This window comes from Streptopelia decaocto, assembly GCF_964273445.1.
Source record: "Streptopelia decaocto genome assembly, chromosome: 11".
Taxonomy (NCBI): domain Eukaryota; kingdom Metazoa; phylum Chordata; class Aves; order Columbiformes; family Columbidae; genus Streptopelia; species Streptopelia decaocto.
In genome coordinates, this window is record NC_138666.1 from 11779369 (window position 1) to 11803447 (window position 24079).

Below are 24079 nucleotides of genomic sequence, written 5' to 3' on the forward strand. Positions count from 1 at the left end.
CTGCATTCTCCTCCTGCCTTTGCCGGCGGGTCTCCCAGCCGCAGAGCGGTGCGGATGGGCAGCGATTGGCTTCCCGGAGCGGGGACCCCCCGGTCACTGGTTCCCGGGGCTCGGGCGCAGGTTCCGGGCCGGGGGCGGACCACAAGCCCCGGCGTGCAGCGGGCGGGGCGGGGCCGGGCTGCGCCGCCGCCGAGCCGGGAGCGGGGCCGGGGCTGGAGCGGGGCGCCCGCCGCCCGGTGAGTGGGGCCGGGACACGGGGGTACCCGGGGAGGGGGGACACGGGGAGCCCAGCGACCCGCTGTGGCCGCGTCGCGTCCCGGAGGGCAGCGGGGTGAGCGTCAGCAGCTCCCGGCCTTGCTTCGCCCGGGGGTGTGTGGGTGACCCGCGGAGAAGCGCTTGGTCTCGGGGTCTGTGGTTGTCACCGGCTTTGGTGGCTGTGCTTGGGGTGAAAGGACAGACGGGCTCCCCGCAGCATCCTTCTTCGGTCGTGGGAGAAGCATCGACCCTTCCTCGGTCGGGCAGGGGGTTCAGCCAAACCGCACCCGCCGTGCCAGGAGATCCACTGGCCTGGGGACCTGGGACGTGTCCCCTGTGCGCTCCTACCCCCGGGCTGCAGCGCTGCCTTTCTTCTGCTTCCCCTTCGCAGACCTGCGGGGATTTTCCCCTTTCCTGGAAACCTTGGGAGCATATTTGTAGCACAAGGTGGGGCTTGAATAGCCTAGAAGCAAAGGGAGGGCTGGTCAGGAGGAGCCTCTGGTGGTGTTGTCTAGGAAAAAAAAAAAAAAGATATTTCTCTTGAGAAGAGATTTCCCTTGGCTGTGTAGGGCCTTGGGAAGTCCTACCGGGCTGTGAGGGTCAATCTCCTTCAGCTCGGAGGCACTGGGGAGAGATCTGGGCTGTTCAACCCCCGAGGGCTGTGGTGCTGGAAACACCAGGTCTTCGAGTCCAAAAGCTTCTGAGACATCTCGTGTTGTTGGTCACCCTGGGGTTGAACCAGAATGGACCAGTCCTGCTTTCCCTGGTGACACGGTGTGTCTGCTGTGTGTGCTGGCCACTCATATTGAGCCCAGCCTTGACCTTTACGCAGGAGCACGTGCATGGTGGCTCTTGCAGAGCTTGCAGGAATTGGGCTGGAAATCAGGAAGTGAGTTGTGATGCCGGGTCTCGTGCCCACAGAAAAGCGAGTCCTGCCGTGAGGCTGCAGCTCCCCAGCCCCACGGTCTGGGCTCTGTCCCTTGTGCAACGGCGGCGGTGTCCTCACCCTGGATTCGGAGGACGAGAGGTGAGTCCTCCTGCCGTATCTCTGCTGCTGTGAGGACACCTGGGTGCTGTGACCCCCAGGCTGAGACCCAGGGAACTCATTTCCTCTGTGTCGCTGTCTGATGCCCATGTTGCCCCTTGTTAATGTACCTTAATTAACACTTACCGTGTCCTCCTCCATCCCCTTCTAGGAGCAGCAAAGTGCCTGACCCCTGTGCTGCCGCATTCCCAGCCTGCCTGTTCGCTGCCCTCCCCGCCTGATGGAGCCAGTGCTGGCAAAGGACCCTCCTCGAGGCAGCCGACTGGGCCTGGTGCAGGAGCGCTAGTGGCACGTGGACGGTGGCGTGTGCCACCCTGAGAGGGACAATGGCTCAGGGCACCGGGAGCATCAACAGTGACTACAAGGACTGGGAGTGGAGCGCCGATGCTGGGGAACGGGCCAGGCTCCTGCAGAGCCCCAGCGTAGAGACGGTGCCAAAGAGCGGAGAGAGCCAAGGAAATGGCTTGGGGGCCACGTCGGCTTTGGGAGCCGTCTTCATCGTGGTCAACGCGGCCCTCGGGGCTGGGCTGCTCAACTTCCCTGCCGCCTTCAGCATGGCTGGCGGCGTGGCCGTGGGCATCACGTTGCAGATGGTGAGAGGGCGGGCAAGGGACAGTCCCATGTCCCAGCCTGGGAGGGGATGTGGTGGGGATGTTTGGAGTCCCAGAAGGGCCTCAGGGAGAAGCTGCCTCCTGGGAGGAAGCCCTGTTGGGTCAGGTGCCCCAGAGATGCTCTGTGTGTTTGGGGCTGGCTGTCTGGGGTGGCTTTGGGGACCTCATCATGCTGTTGCCTCAATGTCCGCTCCCTGTCTCTTCCCCACCCCAGTGCATGCTGATCTTCATCATCGGAGGCTTGGTCATCCTGGCGTACTGCTCGCAGGCCAGCAACGAGCGGACCTACCAGGAGGTGGTGTGGGCCGTCTGCGGGAAGGTGCCAGGTGTGCTGTGCGAGGTGGCCATTGCTGTCTACACCTTTGGCACCTGCATCGCTTTCCTCATCATCATTGGAGACCAGGAGGACAAGAGTAAGTGTGTCCCATGGAAAAAAATATACAGTTGCTGTCCCTTTGGATGGAAGGTGACAACCTGACCGCCCTGGCTGTCCCCACAGTCATTGCTGCTTTGGTGACGGAACCTGGGGAAGCTGAGAGCAGCCGCTGGTACACGGACCGCAAGTTCACTATCAGCATCACCGCCTTCCTCCTCATCCTGCCCCTCTCTATCCCCAAGGAGATCGGCTTCCAAAAATATGCCAGGTGGGTGGGGAGAGCCCTCCGGGGCTGGGAGCCGCCAGGATGCAGCAGCCGGCACCCACCGAAGCGTGGTCCTAGGGGATGCAGAATGGAAACACTGTGGTTCTAGTGCCATATCTGCCCACTCACCCTTGAGGGGTTGGACATCTCCTTCTCTGCCTTCCTGTGTCTCAGTTTCCCCATCTGGGAAGCAGAGGAGCTGCTGAGCACCGTGTGACCACATTGTCACACTCCAGGGCTTGGTTTTGTCTTTTCTGCTTGCTGGAGGAAGTCGGGGGAGCTGCTGTCAACTGTGTTGTCCCCTCTCTTTAGAGCTGGCCAGCCAGCAGAAAGGAGAGCCAGTAAGGGTCCCCAGGCCGGGCGGTCTGTGGGCCAGCCCTGCTCCACCAGCCATCTTGGTGTCACCCTGCAGCTGGACCAGGGCTCCTGAGAAGTGTGACTTCTTTAACGCTCGCCTCTTTCTCCTCCCCAAAACCCAGCCCATCGCCTTGCTGACAGGTCCAGCACCCACAGTGGCACAGGACAGCCCCTGAGCACAGCGGGATTGCGTTGGGATCAGTTCTGGGGACAGTGGGTGACAGTGCCTGGCATATTCCCACAGAAAGCGAGAGCAGGGGTGGTCCTGATGGGAAGGGTTGGGGTGGCCTGTGCTGTGCAGGGAGGAAGACGGGGCTGGAGAGGCTCAAGGAGACCCTCTGCCGAGTGGGGAGGCAGCACACTGATGGCCTCCTGTCCCCTCTTGCAGCTCCCTAAGCGTGATTGGCACCTGGTATGTCACGGCAGTCATTATCATCAAGTACATCTGGCCTGACAAGGAGCTGGTGCCTGTGGAGATCCCCACCAGGTGCGTGTAAGAGCCAGGATGCTGATGGTGGCCATCACAGCCCTGCAGAGCCAGGTAGGGCTGCAGGGGCGAGGGCTGCAAAGGCTGGGGACAAACCCTTCACAAGTCCCGTCCCTGGGCCTGGGGACACCACGTGTTGCTGCCAGAAGCTCCCAAGTGGCTGCATCTCTGCATGTTTCAGAGAAGTAGGTGGTGAAGGAGAGGAAAAAGACCTCTTGGAGGTCCCCACGGCTCCATCGCAGGTTTTGGGGAGCACTGATTGACTTCTCACTCCGATACAGCCAGGCCCAGAGTTCCCTGTGCAGTGCTTGTGCTCACCCAGCAACCAGGACTGTGTCTATTTAGGGTGATTTCGGTTATTTCCTTGGCCAGCACAGCCCCTGTGGCTTGTCTTCTCCTTCACACTCTGGGGATGTTTCTGGACCAAGTGCAGACAGTGGGAATTTTAGAGCAGAGCAAAATTTAGACCAGTTTTTGGCACTGCTTCAGTAGATCCTTGTTTTCTTACCGATTCTTTTGTTAAGTCCCCAATTTTGGCTGATTCTGTCTCAGTGAAAGACCCTGGTCTTTGGGGAGTGCTGTGTCCTGGGAAAACCTCACTCCGTGCAAGGGCATCATCCTGGGTGGGGGGACACAGTTACTGCAGGAGACGCAGGTCAGCAGAGGAGTGAGCCCATCACTGAGTACCGCCGGGGGGGCTGGGTGGGGAGCATGGGGGGCCCTGGTCTGACCAGTGGGTGTTTCTCTCCTGCCAGCCCCTCCACCTGGACAGCCGTCTTCAATGCTGTGCCCACCATCTGCTTTGGGTTCCAGGTAAGGCCACGAACCTGGAGCTCCCTTTCCCACCCCGCAGTCACCTGGGCTGGGGACTGGTGTGGTCCAGGGATGCTCCCTTGGGTGTTCAGCCAAAACCCTCCTTTATTTGCTCACCACATGGCACTGCAAGTGGGCTGAAGCCAGTTTGACATCTCACCACCCCTGGATGGAGATGGATCAATTTTACCCCAGCTGAGAGGTCTGGGGCAGCCTGTTCCTTGCTTTTCTTCTTCAGTGACAAAGCTGGGGGGATCACAATATCACGACAAACCTGAGGATATCATGCATGGGAACCCACGTGGGTCCCCGTGACTCTGGCTCAGCACATCGTGTGTCTCCACTCTCTCTCCGTGTCCCTGGCAGTGCCACGTGAGCAGCGTGCCCGTCTTTAACAGCATGAAGCAGCCGGAGGTGAAGACCTGGGGGGCGGTGGTGACAGCGGCCATGGTGATCGCTCTCTTCGTCTACACGGGCACTGGTAAGCGAGGGGATGCCACGTGAGTGAGGCACGGTCCTCAGAGGAGCCGTGAGTTTCTGGAGAGCAGGGGTCCTCTGGTCAGCAGAGGGACAGAGCAGGAAAGGAGGAGAGTCCATCTAAACACCCCTGCAATGTCCCCCGTACCATGTCCATCCGAGTCTGGTCCCCCAAAAACATGTGCAGGAGGCTTGTCCCTGCTCCCCACTGACTGCTGCCTTCCTGGCAGGTGTCTGTGGCTTCCTGACTTTCGGGGCTGGTGTGGAGCAGGACGTTTTGCTGTCCTACCCCTCCAACGACATCCCCGTTGCCCTCGCTCGCGCCTTCATCATCCTCTGCGTGCTGACATCCTACCCCATCCTGCATTTCTGCGGCCGGTGAGCATGGGGAGGAGGCAGGGGCTGGTGTGGGCAGGAGGGGCAGCTCAGGGAAACCCCCCTGCCCTGGGTCTGTGCCTGCAGGGCGGTCTTGGAGGGTCTCTGGCTCCGTTACACTGGGGTGACGGTGGAGGAGGACGTGGTTCGGGAGCGGAGGAGGCGCCTGCTTCAGACCATCAGCTGGTTCCTCCTGACCCTCCTTCTGGCTCTCTTCATCCCTGACATTGGCAAAGTCATCTCTGTCATCGGGGGCTTGGCCGCCTGCTTCATCTTCATCTTCCCAGGTAGGGCATCTAGGGATGCTTGGGGGCCAGTGGAAGTCTTTTGGCCTTGTGCCTTGAAGAGAGAGAGGTTGGGATGGGGACGGAGGAACCAGAAGGTCTTTAGAGAAGGACATAAATATGGCACGAGGTGGGTTGGCAGCCCAGCTGTTTTGACAGGACTCTCTGCTCTGCAGTGGTGACTGCGGCTCCCTGGATGTGGGGTGTCTGTTCAGTCCCCAGAGGACAGTCCTCGTCTAGCTCTAATTTGCCCCCCTTCTTTTCAGGGCTGTGCCTGATTCAAGCTAAGCTCTCCGAGATCCAAGAAACCAGGGCAATCAGGTAACTGAAACATGCGTCCCCTCTCCCCTTCCCCTGTGGATATGGGGGTGAAGCTCCTCTCTGAATGTGCCCTGTCCTCCTGCATCTGCAGCTGGTGGGCCCAGGTCAGCTATGGGGTGTTCATGGTCACCCTTGGAGCCTTCATCTTTGGACAGACCACTGCCAACGCCATCTTCGTGGACCTCACAGCCTGACTCCTCCTCCAGGCTGGACTGTGCTGCTGCTGTGGGGATGCAATTTCCCCTAGGACCAAAGGGAAGTGAGGAGAAAACATGTTGGTGTGTTGGGAAGATCCAAGAGGCACATTGTAATCTGGGGCTTGGCTGAAAGAGCCCCGCGGTGGTTTGTATCTTGTCTTAACGCACCAGGCAGTCAGGCTTCTCCTCTCTGCCCTGACCCCCTGGTGAAGCCAGAGCATCACTACAAGGGGACCTGCAGTCCAGGTCAAGCCCTTTCTGCCCCTCTGGGGTGGACATTGCTACCTGAGACATCACTAAGGGATCACGGTTGGGGGTTGTGAGGACGAGCTGCTCCCACCCGTGTACCCCGTGGTGGTGGAGCTCTTCTCCACAGCTTTAGCTCCTTCTCCCAACATTGGAGGGAGACTGTGTGTTTTGCATAAAGGGAACTAGTAATCTTGTTTCATCAGACAGGGTGACATCCCCGTCATCCTCCTCTGTGTCAGTGTTTGGTTTGGTTTAACTCCACTTTCATGTGTCTCATCTCCTGCCCTTATTCTTACATCTCCCTCCACCTGGGCTGCACTTTGTATTACAAAGTGGAACCATCACCTTCAGCCTGATTTTTTTTTTTTTGGAGGATCAGGAGCAGCGCAGGGTAGGGACACACCAGTGCAGTGCTTCCCCTGCCAGGGGCTGCTCACTTGCTAGAGAAGGTGCTGTGGCTGCATCGTCCTACTGGAGACACTATGCTAGAGCAAAACTCTTCTCCATACTTCCAGTCCTGTTCTTCCGGGAGGTGTCTAGACAACGGGACGGGGTCAGGTGTAGGTTTTCAGGGATGCTTTGGGGATGAAGCAGTCAGTATTATTCTGTTTTATATTGTTCCTTTGGTTGTTTACACTCTCCATGGCTGGTGTTGCTCTGGACTGTCCCTGCATTGTGTGTCTGGTTGATACTTTCAGTTCTGTGTCTGCTGGGTTGAGCAGTTCCCCCAGCTGCAGATTTGGTTGAGGGAGTTAAACCTCAACAGCAAACTGTTCTTGTTCAGTCTGAGTTCCCTCATTCCTTGTTTGGCCTCCAAAACCCTGGGGGAGGGAGAAATTCATGTTTATCTATTGCTGTGTCTGTGATGAGGATCATCAGGATGAGATGGGGAAACCCAGATGGAGGAGGAAAAAGCCTCAAGCACAACATGAATGTTTGAGGGACTCTGTGAAAGCGCATGTCCCTCCTGCCTCCCCCAAGGTACCTCTGGCCTCTGTGCCCTCAACTTCAGACAAAACCAGGCTCCAGCAAACCCCCCGTTCGCATGGCACCGGCTGCCCCCTGAGCCCCTTCACCCGGCTCCCGCCCCGAGAGCCGGCGCTGGGGCTTGGGGACCCCTGGGCATAAAGACAAGGGTGTCCTCCCCCACCACCCAGCCCTGCCCACCTCCTGGCAGCTGGACCACAGAGCCGCGTCCTGTGGGCCCCGCAGAGATGGTCAAAGCTCAGCAGATGCCAGCGCCAAGATGCCTTTAGTGCCTGTCCCCAAGCAAGATGGAGAGGGGGCGTTGGATTAGGTGCCCGTTGAAGGTCCCTTCCAACCCAAACTGTTCTGTGGTTCTAGGGGTTTGGTACCCAGTGGCTTTTGTGGCTCTGTGAGGTCCCGCTGCCGAAACAGGAGCAGACGCGGCGTCGCACAGCTCTGGTTGTCACCCGGGGGGCCGTGGGGCTGAGGGCAGGGAGCTGCTGTGGCCGTTCATCTGTTTGCCTTACGGTTCCCCTGACTGTTTACAAAACACCGGCCTTTTAAAATGTATTTTCTGCCCGCAGAAAGCGGCGGGACCCCGGCTCAATAAACGTGACGTTGTGGTGCATGCACCGGGTGGGCACCGGCTGCTGTCTGTGGGGCTGGGGGAGGGAGCTGCTCCCTGGCGGGACGTGGGGATGACGCCGTGTCCCTAAACGCCACCCGGGCTGAGTTTTGGGGTGGGTTTTGGTGCTGCCCCCGTGGCGGGGGGTCCCTGCCAGAGGTGGCACCTCCCAGCCCCTCACACCTCGGGTCCCCTCCCAGGGGTCCTGGGGGCCCGATCACGGCCGTACCACGGCAACGCGGGGGGAGTCGTTCCAGCGCCTGGGCCGTACCACCGCGCTGCGCGGGAGGGGGGTGGTGGTGCGTACAACCGCCGAGGGGCGGGAGCGCGGCGCCGGGGGGGGGCGGGGCGGACCGCACCACTTGGGGAGGGGTGTCCCCGCCAACCCCCCGTGACTCCGCGCGCACTTTGGCGCTCTCCCCCACTTCCCCTTTCCGCCCCGCCCCAGCGTAGCGCCCCGCATTCATTGGTTGGCCTCACCAGCTCGGGTTGCCTGCTAGTGCGCATGCGTGCATCGAGAGCCCTGCCCGCTCTGATTGGCCACAACGGTAGGAAGAACTCCGTCCGCTCCCGGCCAATGGGCGCGCGGCGCTGGCTCCGCGCGGAGGGCCGGGAAGGGCGGGGGGAGGACGGCGGAATGTCCCCCAGAGGTCGCGCCGCGCTGATTGGGCAGGTCGCGCGCGGCCCTGCGCTCTGATTGGCGGAGCGCCGCGCCAGGGGGGCGGGAGGCTCGGCGGACGCCCCGCCCACCCGCGCCCCCGCTGCCCCCCCCTGCTGGCGTGCCGCGAGGGGACGGGGGAGGGGAAAGGCCGCGACGTGAGCGCGCGACCCCGTCCGCCATTTTGTAGCGAAACGGCGGAGGCGAGAGGATAAAAGCGCGAACGGCCCCAGCCTGGCGCCCCGTTCCGGTTCCCTTACACCCCCTGAGGTGAGCGCCGCCCGCCGCGCCCCGCACAGCCTCGGCCCGCGCCCCGGCCGCCCCGCGGGTGGGCTGGGGGAGTGGGCGGGGGTGCGGGAGCACCGGAGTCTCTGGAGCGGTGGGTTCCGCGGCCGTGGGGTGGCGAGCGGCGGCGGGGCCTGGCGGGAGGCGGCGGGGCCGGTAGAGGGAGCCCGGCCGGGGTGCGTGTGGGGCAGCCCCGCGGCCTGGCCTGGCCTGCGCCGCTCCCCGCCCGGCCCTCGGCCCGGCCCTTCCCCCGCCGCCCGGCCCGCGGGACGAGCCGCCGAACAAACTTTGACGGGCTTTTCCCCGGCCCGGGCGGGAATGCGAGTGTTCCAGGTCCGTGCTGCCGCCCGCGGGTCCCGGTGCGGGCCGGAGCCTCCGGCGGCGGCAGCGCGGCCGTTCCGAAGGGGCACGGGAGGCTCCGGCGCCTGGGCTGTGTTCGTTCCTCTCCCCGCCCGCTCTTGTAGCGCTGACCGTGACAGGGGGAGCTCGGAGAGACTCGGCGGCCGGGGCTGGGCCTCCCCGAGCGGCCCCGGGGGCCTCGTTAGGAGATCGGCGTTATCGTGACTTACTCAAAGGAAACAACCTGTAAACAGGGAGCTGTAGCAAATCAGCCGGTGCCGCAACCTTCCTGCACAGCACATGGAAGAAACGCTTCTCAGCGCTGCCCTCCGGTTAAGAGCACGCTGTCCAGTAAAATGGACTTACTTATTTTGAAACTAGAAATAGCAACAGTTGGCTGTGTTGACAAATGCTGTGGTGTTAGAAATAGCTCCTTTGCAGTAGTTCCCTAACTCGCAGTAGTACCATGCTCTCCTTATACAATAACATTAGTGAACAGCCATAGTTTAATTTCAACAAACTGCAAACAGTTTTGGGCTGTATTTACAACAGAAGTGAGATAACACTGAAAAATGCAAAACCTGACACTTAATCTGTTGATAGGTCATGAGTTTAGACTGGATGTTTCTGAATCCCACTTGTTAGAAGGAAGCAAGACATTGCTCTCGGTGGAACGCGTTTCTAAATGGGTAAGAAAACAGGTCTGACACCTGACAAGTCATCCTTAGTGCACACGACTTAAGTGTTTCCTGTTTCTAAGGTAACTACATTGGTATTGACTAAAATTACAGGCAGGATGAGTCCAGGTGAGATGACTCTTATGAACAGGAAACAAACTTAGTTGGAAGTATATGTGTTTGTCCTTTCTAGACTTGTTGTTGTCTTGTTGGGTTTTTTTCTGCCCTTATGCTTTTAAGTTTGTAGTTAACTGTTGATCCCATTGGCCTGTTGTCTCCAAAACAAACCTGAGCAAGCTTGCTATCTACCTGTCTCTCCTCTTTAGAGAAATACCTTATCCAGTTTATCCTTCTAGCACAGTGCCCCTAGATATTTAATTCATTTTAATTGCTTCTGAAATGGCTGCTGTCTGTGTTCAGTTGAGTAAGTGGAAGAGAAACTGTGCAAACCAAACTTAGAAAAAGTGGACAGTGACATTTTGTGACCCCAGGACAGGTTATCGCTAAATTGTATTGGGAATTCATATTCCTGAGAATCGTGATTGAGGATGTCACTATTTTAGCTGGATTTCTCTTTTGTTCTATAGTCATCCTAACTATGAATCCTGCAGTTCTCCTTTGCCTTTTGAAATAGCATTTCACTGTTCCAAAATGGTTTTTGGACCTGAAAATGGCACAAAACCTTTGAGAACAGCTCCCTAAATTTCCTTAACTTCCCTTCAATGGAAACTTTATATTACAGTATTTGACTGAAGGGAAAGTAGGAAGTGAGAGTTTCTTGTGTGGGTGTTTGTTTTTTTTTTTTTTAAACAATCCTAGTTGAGATGTGAAAATGCCTGAAGCAGTTGTGTCGTGATTGGTGCATGCCTGATGTATTTGAGGTAGGTTCCACACCTGAAGCTTAACTGGCCTTAATGTATGGGAACAAACATATGTGCTTAGTTCAGCTGCTCTCTGTAAAGTTCCTGTGTCTAATGAGCATTGTGGCTTCCAGTTGACTGGAATTGTGTGTAGTTTTCCAGTACATGGAGTGTTCAAGTGGCTTTTCTACTTGTAAACACCTGAATTTGAATTGGTCAAATTAATCAGAAACTTACTTTGCTGTTAATGTGACTTAGACTGTAAGGTTTTTCTCGCTGTAGATTTCAATATGATTGACATCTTGAGGTCTGACTTACCTATGGTGTGATTCAGAACCTCCTTTCCCCCTTGGGGGGCTTCAGAGAGGAGTGCTGCTCTTCCCTGTGTTCCGTGTGCGTGGGTTAGGGAAGTGGGTAAGAGACCATGTGCTGAAGAACAGGTTTGCAGTGCCACTTTTGGCATGTTGTATATAATGTTTTTTGACAGGAGTTTAGAACCTAATTGGTGAATGTGTTGCTGTTTGTCACTTGAGCTGTTTTGTCTTCTACATGCAGTACATGTGGCCCAAATCTTTACAGCTCTTGAAACCCAGTGGAACTAGTTGCTGACCTCTGCAAAATGCTAAAATAATTCCAACATTCAACTTAAAGTAATTTTGCCTTGCTAAGGCTGTTTCCAAATTTGTGGGAGATTTTGGGTTTGTCATCTTCAGCAGCAAGACTTAATTACTCCTAGTGCTGCTTCAGGTTAGTAGAGAGTGTTTTTGTCAAACCCATCTGCTGGTTAACATATTGGCCCTATCTTGTGATGTTTGGCTTCTTGCCTAAATTTTTATCATATTTATGTTTTAATAACCCAACAGAACTCTGCTACTGAAAAGAATCTACTGAAAAGGATGCCAAATGTTTTACTGATGGCCTGTTCATTTCGTTAGGAAGTGTTGAGGCTATGTAATACTGCAGATTTCAGTAAATATTTTCTACCTTTTTAAAAGTCATATTGCACAACATAAAGTTTGTGCTCTTTTAAGAGCTTCTGGCTCTCATGTCCAATAGCTTAATCCATTACTATATCATAGGAACTGTAATTGAAAGTAGCTCATTTTGTCAGTGAACTTAGGTTGTTTTGTAAAATAGTTCTGTCTGAGGCCTAAATTTTCTGAACCTCTAAAGATGGTGGGTTTGCCCCATGGACTGAAAGCTTCTTGAATTGAGGCTGGTATAGAGAAATTCATTCCCACTAAGAATATATGCATCTAAAAATAAAGTCTGCTTTGCATAGCATTCATAGCTTTCTTAATCAGTGCTGTATAAATTGAATTTTAGCCTTGCATTGGATGACCAGGGAGGTGCCTGTGCACATCTGCTTTCTGGGCAGGGCTCCCTTAATTACTCTTATTTTTATATACTACTGTAAGTTAGATCGCAGCATTTGGAACTCTGAAATGCTGTTAGTCTGGTGCTCATGAGAGCTGTCAGGCTTTTTCTGTGTATCAGCATACATACTGTGCATACCATATATTTAGAACATAAATAGGAAGCTGCTTCCTTCAGCTATTGTGTTTTGTCCTTGAGTGTCGGTGTCTGCTCAGGCTCTTGTGCTGCTTCCTTGAAAGGGAAAATCCCATTTTGACCGCTGGTTTGGGTTCTCCCACAGCACTGCCAGATTTTGCAGTTAGAAAGTGGCAAATTTTCTTGTGCTTTCTTGCAATTAAAGCGTGTTGAGGTGGTAGTCGTTTTCTTGGGAGAAAGCAGTGATGCTGGTGGGGTGGGCTGATCAGCGTCAGTGCTCTGCAGGGGATCGCATTTACCACTGAGCCGAACTCAACAAGAGTTCTAAGCACCTAAAAGCTTGATTTTTGGGTGGAGTAGGTGTGATTGCTGTGCTGTCTGCATTGATCTTGGGAACAATACCCAGAGTAATGTCGTTTTTCTTCCCAGGGGCCTAAAGGGAAAACTCCAAAACTTCTGTCATTGCCTTAAAAGTGATGGAGTTTGGAGTTTTGGTTTGTGTCTTGTTCTTGAGTCCTCATTTCAACCAGCCCTTTTGTTCTTCAGGCTGGTTGCTGAAATCTGGTGCTCTGGTAGGGACTGAATTTCCTGCGGTGGTTTGGTGTCTGTCTGCTGTGTTTGTAACAAACGTTTTCCAGAAGCTTTTTGTTGGGCCCATATGTTACACCTTGCCATTAAGAATGTCTTGGAAAGTGTGTACTTGCCATGCCCAATGACACTTTCTGGATTGTTCCGAAAGAGGAATAGAGTTCTAAAAAAAACAGAACAAAACACAAAACCAAAGGAAAACAACAACATCACCCCACAAACAACAACAGAAACCCCAAACAAACAAAAATACTCACCAAAATCCCAAACAAACAAACCAAAACCAAACAGGTACTGTGATACTGAGAAATCTTTAACTTTTGTGCCTATCTCCTTTCCTGCAAAGCTGTTTCACAATCATTGGGCTTTTAAATGTCTAAAGGTAATGAATTGTAGCTTGTCAGATGTACCAAAAAAGAGAAAAAATTGAAGTTTTCTGTAATTCTTCTTGCTGCAGTTTTAAACATTTTCTGCAATGCTTTTGTAGCACAACTGCCTTGTCATTGAATAGTAGTATCTCTTGAAAATTTCACAATATGTAAGGGGTTTTTTGGTGTAATAAAATCTATAGCTTCTAGGAGTACACAGGGTTTTCTATGGCATTATGAAAGTCTGGACGTCAGTTGATGATTTTACTTCCCTTACAAATAGTTTACTCACATTTTATTGAATGTAATAAACTTTTCCCAAAGAGCAGAATAACCTTCATCCCTTGTGATAGGATTTGTTACTCCTGATGCTTTTGGTGCCTGTGGAGGACAAAGAGGAGAATAATTTTCCCCCACATGTTGTGTATAAACGTACTCGTCCTCCCAGGTGTCTTGCTGCCTTGACTGGGTTCTTCCCTGTCTGGTGAGCAAAAATGTTTTAAAGTATAGGCAGGTGTTAAATAAGCTGTAGTTCTAAGTGTGAGTGAAAACCTTTGTATAAAGTGAGAGGGGGAAAATTTTTTCTGGTCCTACACAGGAATATTTCCAGCTTCCTTCCATGCTGCTCCTGTAGGATCCTTGGAGGAGGATGCCCGGCGAGGAGCTGCGCTGCCACAGGGGCTGCTCCAAATGACGTATGTGCCAAGTTGACATATCACCTGTGCCATCATCTCCGTGATGAGGCAGAAATCCCGTACTGGGGATTCTGTCCGTAGATTGAAGATGCTAGAGCAGTGGGTTTTTTTATTCTGAAAAAGTTGTCTTCAGACTCTTGGTATGAAGCCTGGTGACCTTTGTGTTTTGATCAAGTACAACTTCAAAACAGGGACCCTACAGTTTGATTCCACCTCTGATAAATTAGAGCGCTGCGTCTCAGAGCAGCGTACGGCTTCCTTTGAGACTCCTCAGGCTGCTGGTTGTACAGGACTTACTGTGGGATGCAATTTTATCACATTGGCAATCTGTAATTTAACAGACAGGTGTCAAGTGCCAAGTTTTCTGTTGTCATAGAAATTTATTAAGCTGGCAAGCTCAGCTGTTGTAGCTCACTGGAAAGCTGTTTCAGTACAAGCCAAATGTTAGGGTTGGTTTATTGCAGTTCTTTGCATGCGTTGCTCATTCACAATTGCTTGTTTTGGTGTATACGGTTGAGTGCAATACTGCTTTCATGGTAGTGAAGCAAAGTATTGCAGAGATGGCTAAAAAGCTTTTTTTTTTTTTTTAATAAACTTGTGATTGATGCTTTGAATGATTGACCTCTGCTGTGCAGTATTGAATTCATTATGCATCTTGTTTTCTTTCTCACAGTGCTGAAAGGGTAGTCACTCTTCTCACAGAGCTGTTTGTTAGCTCTTTCAGACTGGCAAAATGCAGAAATGAATAAATGTGGTTGGGTAGCATGAAAACAACTAAGCTTGTGTTGTGAAAACTTAATAGTACTTCTTTTTCCTTCTGGACATAGTTGTGGCAAATGGTTTATGTAAGTTAAGGTATCAAATATGTCTGTATTATCAATTTCTTTGTTAATTTTTTGTTGTTGTTTGCCAAACTAACTTGTAAGCAAAAATATAAAAGAAAAATCTCCAAGGCATAATACTGAATTCTCTAGGATTCAACTTTCTACCCTATAGTGTTCTGATGGTAGTAGAAAATACAGAGAGACTACTGACTGCTTTTAACACCATGCAGACAGCTTAAAGAATTTTTTTTTTTTTAATTAAAACAAACTGTCCTGAAAAACTTAGTTTAAATTGACTGGTTCCATGACAAGATAACAGTGAAGTTGTTACAGAATTTATATCTAATGCAATATTGTTTTTTCAGGTGCCATGTTTCAGAACAGAGGAAGACAACTGAGAAAGAAGAGCTGAAGAAAGTAACACAGAACCAGATACAGGTTAATTGGGGGAAAAAAAATTAACCTGTCTCTGAGGTGACTAAAGGGGAATAATGGTGATTTTGCGCCGGGCTCGGCCGCCTGCTTCCGCCCCAACCAGCAATGAATCTTGACTCGCTCTCGCTGGCCTTGTCTCAAATCAGCTACCTGGTGGACAATTTAACCAAGAAAAACTACCGTGCCAGCCAGCAGGAAATACAGCATGTAAGTAAACGAATGATGCTACAAAGGAAATTTTGGAAAGAAAAAATGGGAGTGTCAAATGGAATTTCTCTTCCCGTTTGTACTGTACTTTGCAGTGCTCTCATCTGCTTTGCTGTTTGCTGGTTTCTGCAGTGCTGAGAATTCCAGCTTGTGTCTCTGATATTTCTGTCCCTGTTGGTTTCATCTGTCAGGTTGTGCAATTTGGCAGCTCAGAGCCTGGGACCAGTATTGGTAGTTGAGTATTAGGATTAACTGCTGCTCTTGGAGTGTGGTATCAAAGCTTTCCTAGCTCCTTTGGGTTACATCTTTCAGTTTTTGGACATTCCATAGAACACAGATTGGGACAGAGGGGAGAATATATACACTTACTGTTCAGAGGTGTTGCACTGAAAATGTGGGTACGCGATTACTTACATCTGAATGCTTTTGCTTACGTTGGGTGAAGTCTTTTGATCCTCATTTGATGAAGTGTGGCTTGGTGGTGAAGCCAAGCTGACTTTCTTGGCCCTGGGTTTTCAGCGGGCAGGCAGAGTTACTCTAGATTGAAACCCAAATATCTAAGATCTGGACAAGAATTCTGGTTTAACTGACCCTTTTAAAAATAGCTCTGACAAGCAGGATGGACTGAAAAGCATTATCTGCAGAGGAGTGTTTAGGAGGAAGTGAATGTTACTGAGCCAGTTTTAGAAACTGGTTTAGTTCAGTTCCCAGCAGACAGCTGGGCCGGTTAAATTTTTTTATCTTACCCTAGTGCAGTCCTGCGGTGATTTGAATCAGAGTAGGAGGCCAGAGGGCTTAAGCAGAGTGAGTTTCTGGTAACAGCTGACTTCTTTAAAAGTGCATTCTTTACTTATCTTGAGGTGAGAGGGGTTGATTGCAGCACTACTCACTGCTCAAAACAATCTTGTAAATGATAAAATGGAATAAATTTCTTGTAACTTTTGTAAAGTTTCCATGTCTTTGCAAGCTCAGTACTTTCAGGGCCTCGTCTGAGATCATGCTGTCCTTTCGATTGCTGTTGGCTTCACCAGATTGTTTTTGCAGGAAGGTGTGACTGAGGCATGACTTGCAGATCTGTCATGAATGTTTAAGTAAGGGATAATAAACATTTATTTGATTTGGGAGGAGATATGGTAGATCTGCTGTTTAGCTGGAATATAGGTCTCTCAAGCGGGGACGGATTGTTCCTTGTCCTTCATAGCACATCTCTTAGACTTGCTGCCGTGAGAGTGTGGAAACTGGTCTATGGAAATGGCTGTTTTGTGTATGTTTGGTTACAAGATAGATCTTGGATTTCAAGACTAAATTCCTAAAATCTCCGTGATCCCTTGTTTTTTGTTGTGTTTTTTTTGTGTGTGTGTGTTGTTTTCTTTTTAACTTCCTGGTGTTACTTTTGTGGTTGCTAGTACAATTTTTCCTTAGACAGTTTAAGAAGTTGTGTTTACATGCTTTAATTGTCTCACAGTACACTGGTGTAAATTTTTGGCATAATTCACTCTATTATACAAAGCTTATATCTAAGCATACAGAGTGTGTGGAAAACCATACTTGCAGTTGTTCTTGTCACAAGTGACCAAAGTGACATTTGCATTTAAACACATCACTCACAAGCATCGCTTTGGCAAAGCTTGAAGAACTGATTTATGCTTAAACGTGCTTTCAGTAGTCATTTAACGTGGGTGATACTCTAAGACTGCTTAACAAATAGGAAGTAGGTTTAAAAAAACACCTTTAATGCATTTGTCAGAGAGACTAATGGCTTCCTCTGAAGTGAGTGTTTGTGGTCTTGTTCTCTTAAAGTATTGCTAAGGAGAGCCTGGTTGGAAAGGAGGGAAGGGCTTTGTGATCAGATTCATCTGGGAAAGCAAAATTTTCTGAATCTAGAAAAACAGAGTTACTTTTGATCTAGCCCTGTGTTTGCCTAGACAAAAACTTGTCTCTGTGTGATAAATCCAAATATGGGTGGGTCACACTTCATCCTGAATCACAGACTGGTTGAGGTTGGAAGAGACCTCACCTGGTCCAACCTCCTGCTCAAACAGGGACTTCTAGAGCTGGTTACCCAGGAATATGTCCAGACAACTTTTGGGTACCTCCATGGATGGAGACTCTGCAACCTGTCTGGGCAGCCTGTGGCAGCACTCAGTCACCCTCATGGTAAACAAAAAAAAAGTGTTTACAGATTATTTTATTATCAGGCACACCGTCTTGTAAATGTGTATGAAGGCTGCCAATACAAAGGTTTCTTTCAGCTCTTTCTGCAGGAAAACTAGCAATTCTCATTCCCTGTTTCTTGGAAAAGCTTTTCTGTGAATGTAGTTAGAGTTGAAAGATGCTGTACTGAACTTCTAGTCGTCTCTTCCCCTCCTCCCCATATGTTAAACTTTCAAGTTATTAACCCTGTGAACTTCTACGCAAGGAAGCAATCTAATTCTGATGTGGAGAAGGTTATGTTGATGGCTTGAGTATGTACGGTTTCCTTCTGCCTCCATCTGCTTTGAATTTATCATGGTCATGGCACCAGATATCTCCCTAGGAGTCTGATCCAGCTTCATGCCAGTCTTGTTACCACATCTAAATCTATATATTTAATTGGGATTGCTTAAATGAATTGCCTGCTTTCTGAAGCCTGAGCTAACTAGTAGAACTTGCTGTCAGTTCAGTTTTGCAGCCTTTTGCACTGATCTGAGCATCTTGCTACCTAATCACGGGGGGTGGCTGCCTTCCAAGACAGTGCTGTCAAAATAACTGAAGTGGGGTATTTACCCTGGACCGACATCTCACAAACACATATATTCCAGCCTCTGGTCAAGAAGCAGAGCTATATCTGACTCGGATGTTTCCTTCCAGCAGAACAAAACTTGGCAGCCCCTGGAATAAGCAGGTTGTAAGGGAAAGGGAAACATAATGTCAGATAACGGTTGAAGAATTGAGATGAGAACAATTGGAAACAGCAGAGCTGGAGCAGACACAGCCTCAAGCAATGCTGTTTGTCTTTTTGCGCAAAGAAGCTACCGGCAAACAGGATATTTGTGATGGAGTGAAGCAGTCAGAGTGTACGCAGAGGTGTTGGTTTGTACTGGCATGTCTTGTGTCTGTCCTACAGCGAGTAAGGGGGAAACTATGGCAAAAATTTTGCCAATAGTTGAAGGTTGGATTTGATGCTAGCTGCTACTAATGGACAAAAGACGCAAGCTACTGGTGATTAAGTCCCTTCAAATTTCTGCCAATATGGATTTTATTAAAAACAAGTAATGTCTAGTGAGGTGAGGTTTAAATAAATGGATAAGCACTGAAACAAACTGAATGTTCTTCAAGCAATGAGCTCATGAGCTGCTCTGTAGCCAAGAGTTGACCTTAAGGCAAGTGATAGGGGATGCAGACAAAACTGTAATAGTGTTGATGAGATTTAGTACTGAGTGATAGGTGTTGCAGATCACCTGTTTATGATGTGAGGTATAAAATTCAGTTGAATGAGCTCTAATGACAGGGCAAGGACTTGGTAAAAAGTCTCAGCTGCAGGTGTTCAGCACGTGGTATTTGATTTTAAAACTTGCTAATGAGCAGGTTTGAGATGAACTTTTCTCATTAAATGGCAGGAAACACTTCCTGTGTAGTATTCCCTTAATTTCTTGAGAGACCCTGGAGTAACAGTGAAGTCAGTCAAGACCAGGAGACAATATAGAAGCTACCTGCAAGATCAGTAAAGATGCTGGATGGTGGCTTGTCTCTGGGATAAATCCCTGCTATGTAGGCATAGAACAGGGGTGCAAGCTGTCCCAAGGCTGTCCTCTGGCAGAGTTATACACTGTAGCTGTGGGAAGAAATGGAGAAAAGTGAGGCTATGGCACTGTGTGGATTTTGGGCTGCTTTGGTGGTGGAGAAGCTTGAAATAATCATCTAGGTGACTTGAAAACCCCTTTTTTACTTGGCCTTTTAAGAATACTACTTGTGAAATGCATGACTTCTGTGTCAATGACTAGTATCTAGATTCTTTATCTCCTAGTTTATACTTTTCATTTGCTAATAGGGTTTATGTCTTGGTTTCTAGGTTACTGATTAAAAAGGGACATTCTTAGCAGTTTTGTTGAAACTGTAGATGACTTAACCACTAGAAGTGCTGCTGTATTCATAGTACTAGACCCAGATCTTACTCTGTAATGACTGTTTGCTACCAAGTTGCTTTTTGCGTTTTTTTTCCAGATTGTGAATAGGCACGGTCCCGAGGCAGACAGGCATTTACTACGCTGTCTATTCTCGCACGTGGATTTCAGTGGCGATGGTAAAAGCAGTGGCAAAGATTTTCATCAGGTACAGTTTGCACCGAGGCATCTGCTTATTAGTTTTGGTTGTTAAAAACCTGCAGTAGAATTCGATCCATTTTAAGTACGAAGACAGATTAGGGGTAGTAGCTTCAGGCAGACTTCTTTCTTGATATATGGCCTTTCAACTGCAAGCACCTTTGGCCAGTCCTCAAGTCAGAAGACAACAAACTGTTGATATCTGACTCTTACAATCCCTTAATCTGGAAGAACTCATAGTTTAGTACAGCTGCTCCTTCTACCACATGCAGTGCTCTGTTTTGAAAGTCTGTCTTTTAAAACTTCATCCAAATCCACTCACTGGCCCTTGTGGAGCTGGCTATGTCCGCAGGAGTGTTTGCATCCTTAAGCAATTTTGCCACGGACTTTTTAGTTCATAAACAGGAATCAGATGTTCTTAAATTGCTTATTACAATGCGTGAGGATGTTTACAGAAAATGAAACATTGCCTATATGATGGAGAATGTTTGACCTTCTTGGCCTTAAAAGAAAAAACAAACTAAAAACTAAACCTAAAGAAAACTTGATTGAAAATAAACTAGTTAATGAGAATTTGGGCACTTACAAGACTTAAGCACCTTTGTTTCGTTTGACTGCACATAGTGATTTATTGTCCTGTTACCAAACAATATGAGTGTTGAAGTTATCTTGTTCTTTTCAGACTCAATTTCTGATCCAGGAGTGTGCGTCGCTGATTACAAAACCAAACTTTATCTCGACGCTGTCCTACGCCATTGACAATCCGTTGCACTATCAGAAGGTTTGTATGCTTCTTGAAGGGGATCCCCATGTCAGAAACTGGAGGGAATGGGTCTGTAGGAAACCAGCTAGTTTTCCCTGTGTTTTTTCCTGTTTTTTTAATGGCTAAAATTGATTGTAGTAAATTCTTCAAGAAGTGAGCTTGCCCAGAAGTTGTTTCTTGTTGTTGTTAAACTGAGCAAATTATTAAATTACTCAGAATGTCTGCAAGCTATTTTTGAAGCTTAATCTAATGTTAGTACTTTACAGCTTGTTTGTGGTAGCCACAACCAAAATAAATCATCAGTGCTCCTGTTTCTTTCAATATGAAAGCCGTGATAGTGGTTTAATAGTAAAAGAGTGGGATATACAGTAGGAACTTAGTTTAGATGTATCAAAAAATAGTTCCAAATCTGTATGTTTAGCCATATGAGCTTTGTGTTCAACTACAGCAGAATAGTTACTCATCCTCCAGATGTGCAAATGGCCTGTACATAGTCTGCCACATTATGAATGAGACTAATCCCATAACAGCTTCCATTTAACTGTTCTTACCTCTTTCAGAGTCTAAAGCCTTCACCCCATTTATTTGCCCAATTGAGTAAAGTCATCAAATTAAGTAAAGTTCAAGAGGTAGGTGAACACTTATTTCAAAAACATCTTAATGTTTTCTGACTAAGCTTGTTAAAAGGATGATGTCCCCTTACTATGATGTTTGTTCTTGTTTGTAGGTGATTTTTGGTCTCGCTTTACTGAACTCTTTCAGCTCAGATCTACGAGGTTTTGGTAAGTGAAGCTTCCAAAACACTGCAGCAGAGATGCCTTTTTCCTTTTTGAGCAATGGGCTTTCTAGATGTATAGATGTGTGTCTGTGTCACCTGAGGAATTCAAGACCTTGCAATTAGTGGTGCCATTGAAATTTAACATCATTTTGAGTGGGGCAATAGATACCACAGTCGTTTTGTATGAAGTTGAAGGTCCCTTCCCTGAATAACTTGCTAGATAATCATTCAAATTGAGGCACTGTGATATCTTACCTTTTAATTGTCCATTAGTATTTGAGTTCTGAGGTATGGATTATGAAACTTCTCTTTAAATCTGACCTGTTGTGGCTTGTGGTAGACAAACTCAGATTAAGAGCCTGGTACCTAGCTAAAGAGAGTCTTCACATTAAAAAGAAATTTCAGGTTTTGACTCTATCCTCTTTTGTTTTCAAAAGCTGCCCAGTTTATCAAACAGAAACTCCCGGATCTTTTGCGCTCTTACATTGACGCGGACGTCAGTGGAAATCAAGAAGGTGGCTTCCAAGATATTGCAATAGAGGTCCTGCACCTTCTCCTCTCCCATCTCCTCTTTGGGCAGAAGGGAGCCTTTGGGGTAGGACAGGAACAGATTGACGCTTTCCTCAAAACATTACGTAGAGGTAAGTGTGGTGGTGTTTGGGAGCCCTGACTAAATGCCAGCTTTGAAATGGATTTTCGTAACTTACTGTCAGTGCAGGCGGCTGCCGAAATGGTGGGGAGCTTGGTGCCACTGTTCTGGCATTGGGTGGTAATGTTCTGTTTTTCATTCAACAAGCAGTAACTTGGTCTCATGTTTGGGTTTTTTTTTAAAGTTGTGATAAACAGACATTCAATTCTGTGTTTGCTTTCTTGTGTGGGATGGTATTTGTAGACTCAAGTAAAGCAAATCAGTGCACTGTAGTTGAAAAACTTGAACTCTTTCCAGTGTAAGGAACATACATTTACATTTCAAGCAGGTAGATCTTAAGCACTGGGTTGTTTACATTGGGTGCAGATCTGTGAGGAAACACTAGCACAGTGAGGGAAGTGCTTTTGAATAAACTCTGGTTCATTTCCTAGAAGGTACCATGGTCATTGCCTGATGGCAGGGGATGTTATCGATATAGTAGTCTCTTCCTTTCCGAACCAGCAGTGTTTACTGTAAACTCATCAGAATAAGGGGAATTTGGACTCAAGAAGCTAACTAAATTTAACTCAACCCACTCCTTGGTTCTGCACAGACCTAGAAGAAGGCTCTCTTTATACAAGAGCAAAATATTTGTTCTCTTAGTACAACTTCTTAGTTCATGCTTACTTTAATGAAGATCAGTGTATTAGCTTTTGTAAATCCCCTCACTTTGGTGTGGGAAATTGGGAATTCTTCTCTGAATAGCCCTGAAGGGTATGGAGACATTAAGCATCATCTTAAAGATAATGCTGTCTTAGGAAGGCCCACCCATAAGGTGTCTCTGCTGCTTTCCACTGTGAGCAGAACTCCCATCCATGCATCTGATCCTCTCATTACTTTGTCTCTCTTAAATTTTGCTTCCCTGGAAGGAAGAAGGCAGTATTCTCTCTTTCCGTGCCCAAGTGCCCGGTTTAGGTTTGCTAGACTTCTTAGATGCAATAGCAGTTCCTTTGTTTCCTAATACATCCTGATTTGGAAGAGAGGCTTTTGTTTTACTACTTTGTTGCCTACTCTGTGCTTTTTTTGGATGACTGCTGTTAGTGACAATCTACTTCTAAACTTGGCACCAGCACAGCTGCCTTTTGGGCAGCTGCAGCGAACCTACACGAACTTAGTCTGTTCTACATTCTTGTTCTCGAGGGATATCCAAGTGCCAGTACAGAAGCGGGAGGTGGGATGGAGGGATGCTGCATGAGTGCCCTCTCGATGTCTGCGACAGCAAGGGAACTCTAGCACAGCAGTTATTTTGAATAGTCACTTGCATGCAACTTGTGTTCTGGGGTTTTGACACTGTTTTTATTACTCTTGCATTTAGATTTTCCCCAGGAGCGTTGCCCTGTGGTGCTTGCACCACTTCTATACCCTGAAAAACGGGACATTCTAATGGACAGGATCCTGCCTGATTCTGGAGGGATAGCCAAAACCATGATGGAGAGTTCTCTGGCAGATTTCATGCAGGAAGTTGGCTATGGCTTTTGTACAAGGTTTGTAGGAAAATGTGATTTTCAAGCATCTTGGGTGGTGTTGGTTTTGGTTCTTGTTTCTTGAGGCAAAAGGTAAAGAGCACTTAAAGTACTAAAACAACTAAAATGCCATTAAGTATTATGAAGTCATTTGTTTTGATTCCTGTTTTATATTTTCCTCTCTCCTAATGTGTATAGTGTGTCTGTTGAAATTGTGTAGGATTTTGTCATGGTAAGAAGCTCTAGGTAAAGTATTAAAGTATTAGGTATTAAAATTCCTTTTAAAGGTTTTATAAAAATTTGACCTTCACCCCCCTTTTTTTTATTTTTTTTTAAGAAAAAACTAAGTGGCTAGGTAGACACAAATTTCAACTAAATCCGACTAGATCTTTGGAAAAGCTTTGCTCTTGTGACTGACTCCTGTTAGCTCACTGTCCCCACGGAACAGACTACAGAAGAACTGAAGTTAGTAGTTGTCTCACTCTAAGCAACAGCTTTCTGTTTGTGTTGAGTTTTGATCAGTGTGGTGCACAGTAAGACTGGGATTATTTGTAACTTTAGAATCTAATTATGATCACAAATTGCTAGAGTATCTTGACAGCTGCATCAGTCTTTGTCTGCTTAGGCTTATTTTGGTAAAAATGCAGCTGTCTTGAACTCTCCCTGGGTTTGTGTGTATATTTGTAGACATACATTACCCACATCTTCAACAGTGTTCTGTATTCTTGCTCTCTGTTTGTTGTCTGAAATGTTAGATGGGCAGTTCTGCTGACTTGCTGGAGCTGTGTGAAACAGGCTGTCGTCAATAGATCTGTGTGGGTTTGCAGGAGTGGTGTGAGCAGGACTGAAGGTCTTTGCTTATAGCACCTAACACAAGTATTGCATTACATCCATTACGTGGGCTATTTGTTTAGATACATGTGTGAATTGGAATA

General features: G+C 48.6%; 2 protein-coding genes across 8 annotated transcripts in view; both read left to right on the forward strand.

The window, feature by feature from the left end:
• Positions 1 to 107: 107 nt before the first annotated feature.
• SLC38A7 (solute carrier family 38 member 7) lies at positions 108 to 7703 on the forward strand. 2 transcript variants are annotated; one of them, XM_082062676.1, is made up of 12 exons: positions 194 to 236; positions 1088 to 1282; positions 1452 to 1893; positions 2126 to 2324; positions 2411 to 2555; positions 3298 to 3396; positions 4152 to 4209; positions 4576 to 4690; positions 4917 to 5064; positions 5149 to 5348; positions 5612 to 5666; positions 5758 to 7703. In XM_082062676.1, exons 3-12 carry the CDS (start codon positions 1627 to 1629, stop codon positions 5858 to 5860), a joined length of 1389 nt encoding a protein of 462 aa, XP_081918802.1. In that variant the 5' UTR covers positions 194 to 236; positions 1088 to 1282; positions 1452 to 1626; the 3' UTR covers positions 5861 to 7703. The 2 variants fall into 2 exon arrangements, with proteins under 2 accessions (XP_081918801.1, XP_081918802.1); XM_082062675.1 differs by lacking the exon at positions 1088 to 1282 and having other exon boundaries at positions 108 to 236.
• Positions 7704 to 8476: 773 nt separating this feature from the next.
• The window catches only part of CNOT1 (CCR4-NOT transcription complex subunit 1), a 57984-nt gene continuing 42381 nt past the window's right edge, over positions 8477 to 24079 (forward strand). For 5 of the 6 annotated variants that reach the window (XM_082063215.1, XM_082063219.1, XM_082063218.1 and 2 more), the window contains exons 1-8: positions 8477 to 8631; positions 14875 to 15151; positions 19355 to 19462; positions 20135 to 20233; positions 20776 to 20844; positions 20943 to 20997; positions 21431 to 21634; positions 22997 to 23165. In XM_082063215.1, coding sequence (XP_081919341.1) covers positions 15050 to 15151; positions 19355 to 19462; positions 20135 to 20233; positions 20776 to 20844; positions 20943 to 20997; positions 21431 to 21634; positions 22997 to 23165 — 806 coding nt within the window. In that variant the 5' untranslated portion in view covers positions 8477 to 8631; positions 14875 to 15049. Of the gene's footprint in view, positions 8632 to 9588; positions 9675 to 14874; positions 15152 to 19354; positions 19463 to 20134; positions 20234 to 20775; positions 20845 to 20942; positions 20998 to 21430; positions 21635 to 22996; positions 23166 to 24079 lie in introns of all 6 variants that reach the window. The other variant, XM_082063216.1, reaches the window with a different exon arrangement.

Bases quoted from the DNA above. Each gene is read 5' to 3' on its own strand.
- SLC38A7 (XM_082062675.1), top strand. From the start codon at position 1,627: ATGGCTCAGGGCACCGGGAGCATCAACAGTGACTACAAGGACTGGGAG. The intron at 4,210-4,575 runs GTAAGGCCACGA...TGTCCCTGGCAG, and splicing joins CCATCTGCTTTGGGTTCCAG to TGCCACGTGAGCAGCGTGCC. The intron at 5,349-5,611 runs GTAGGGCATCTA...CCTTCTTTTCAG, and splicing joins CTTCATCTTCATCTTCCCAG to GGCTGTGCCTGATTCAAGCT.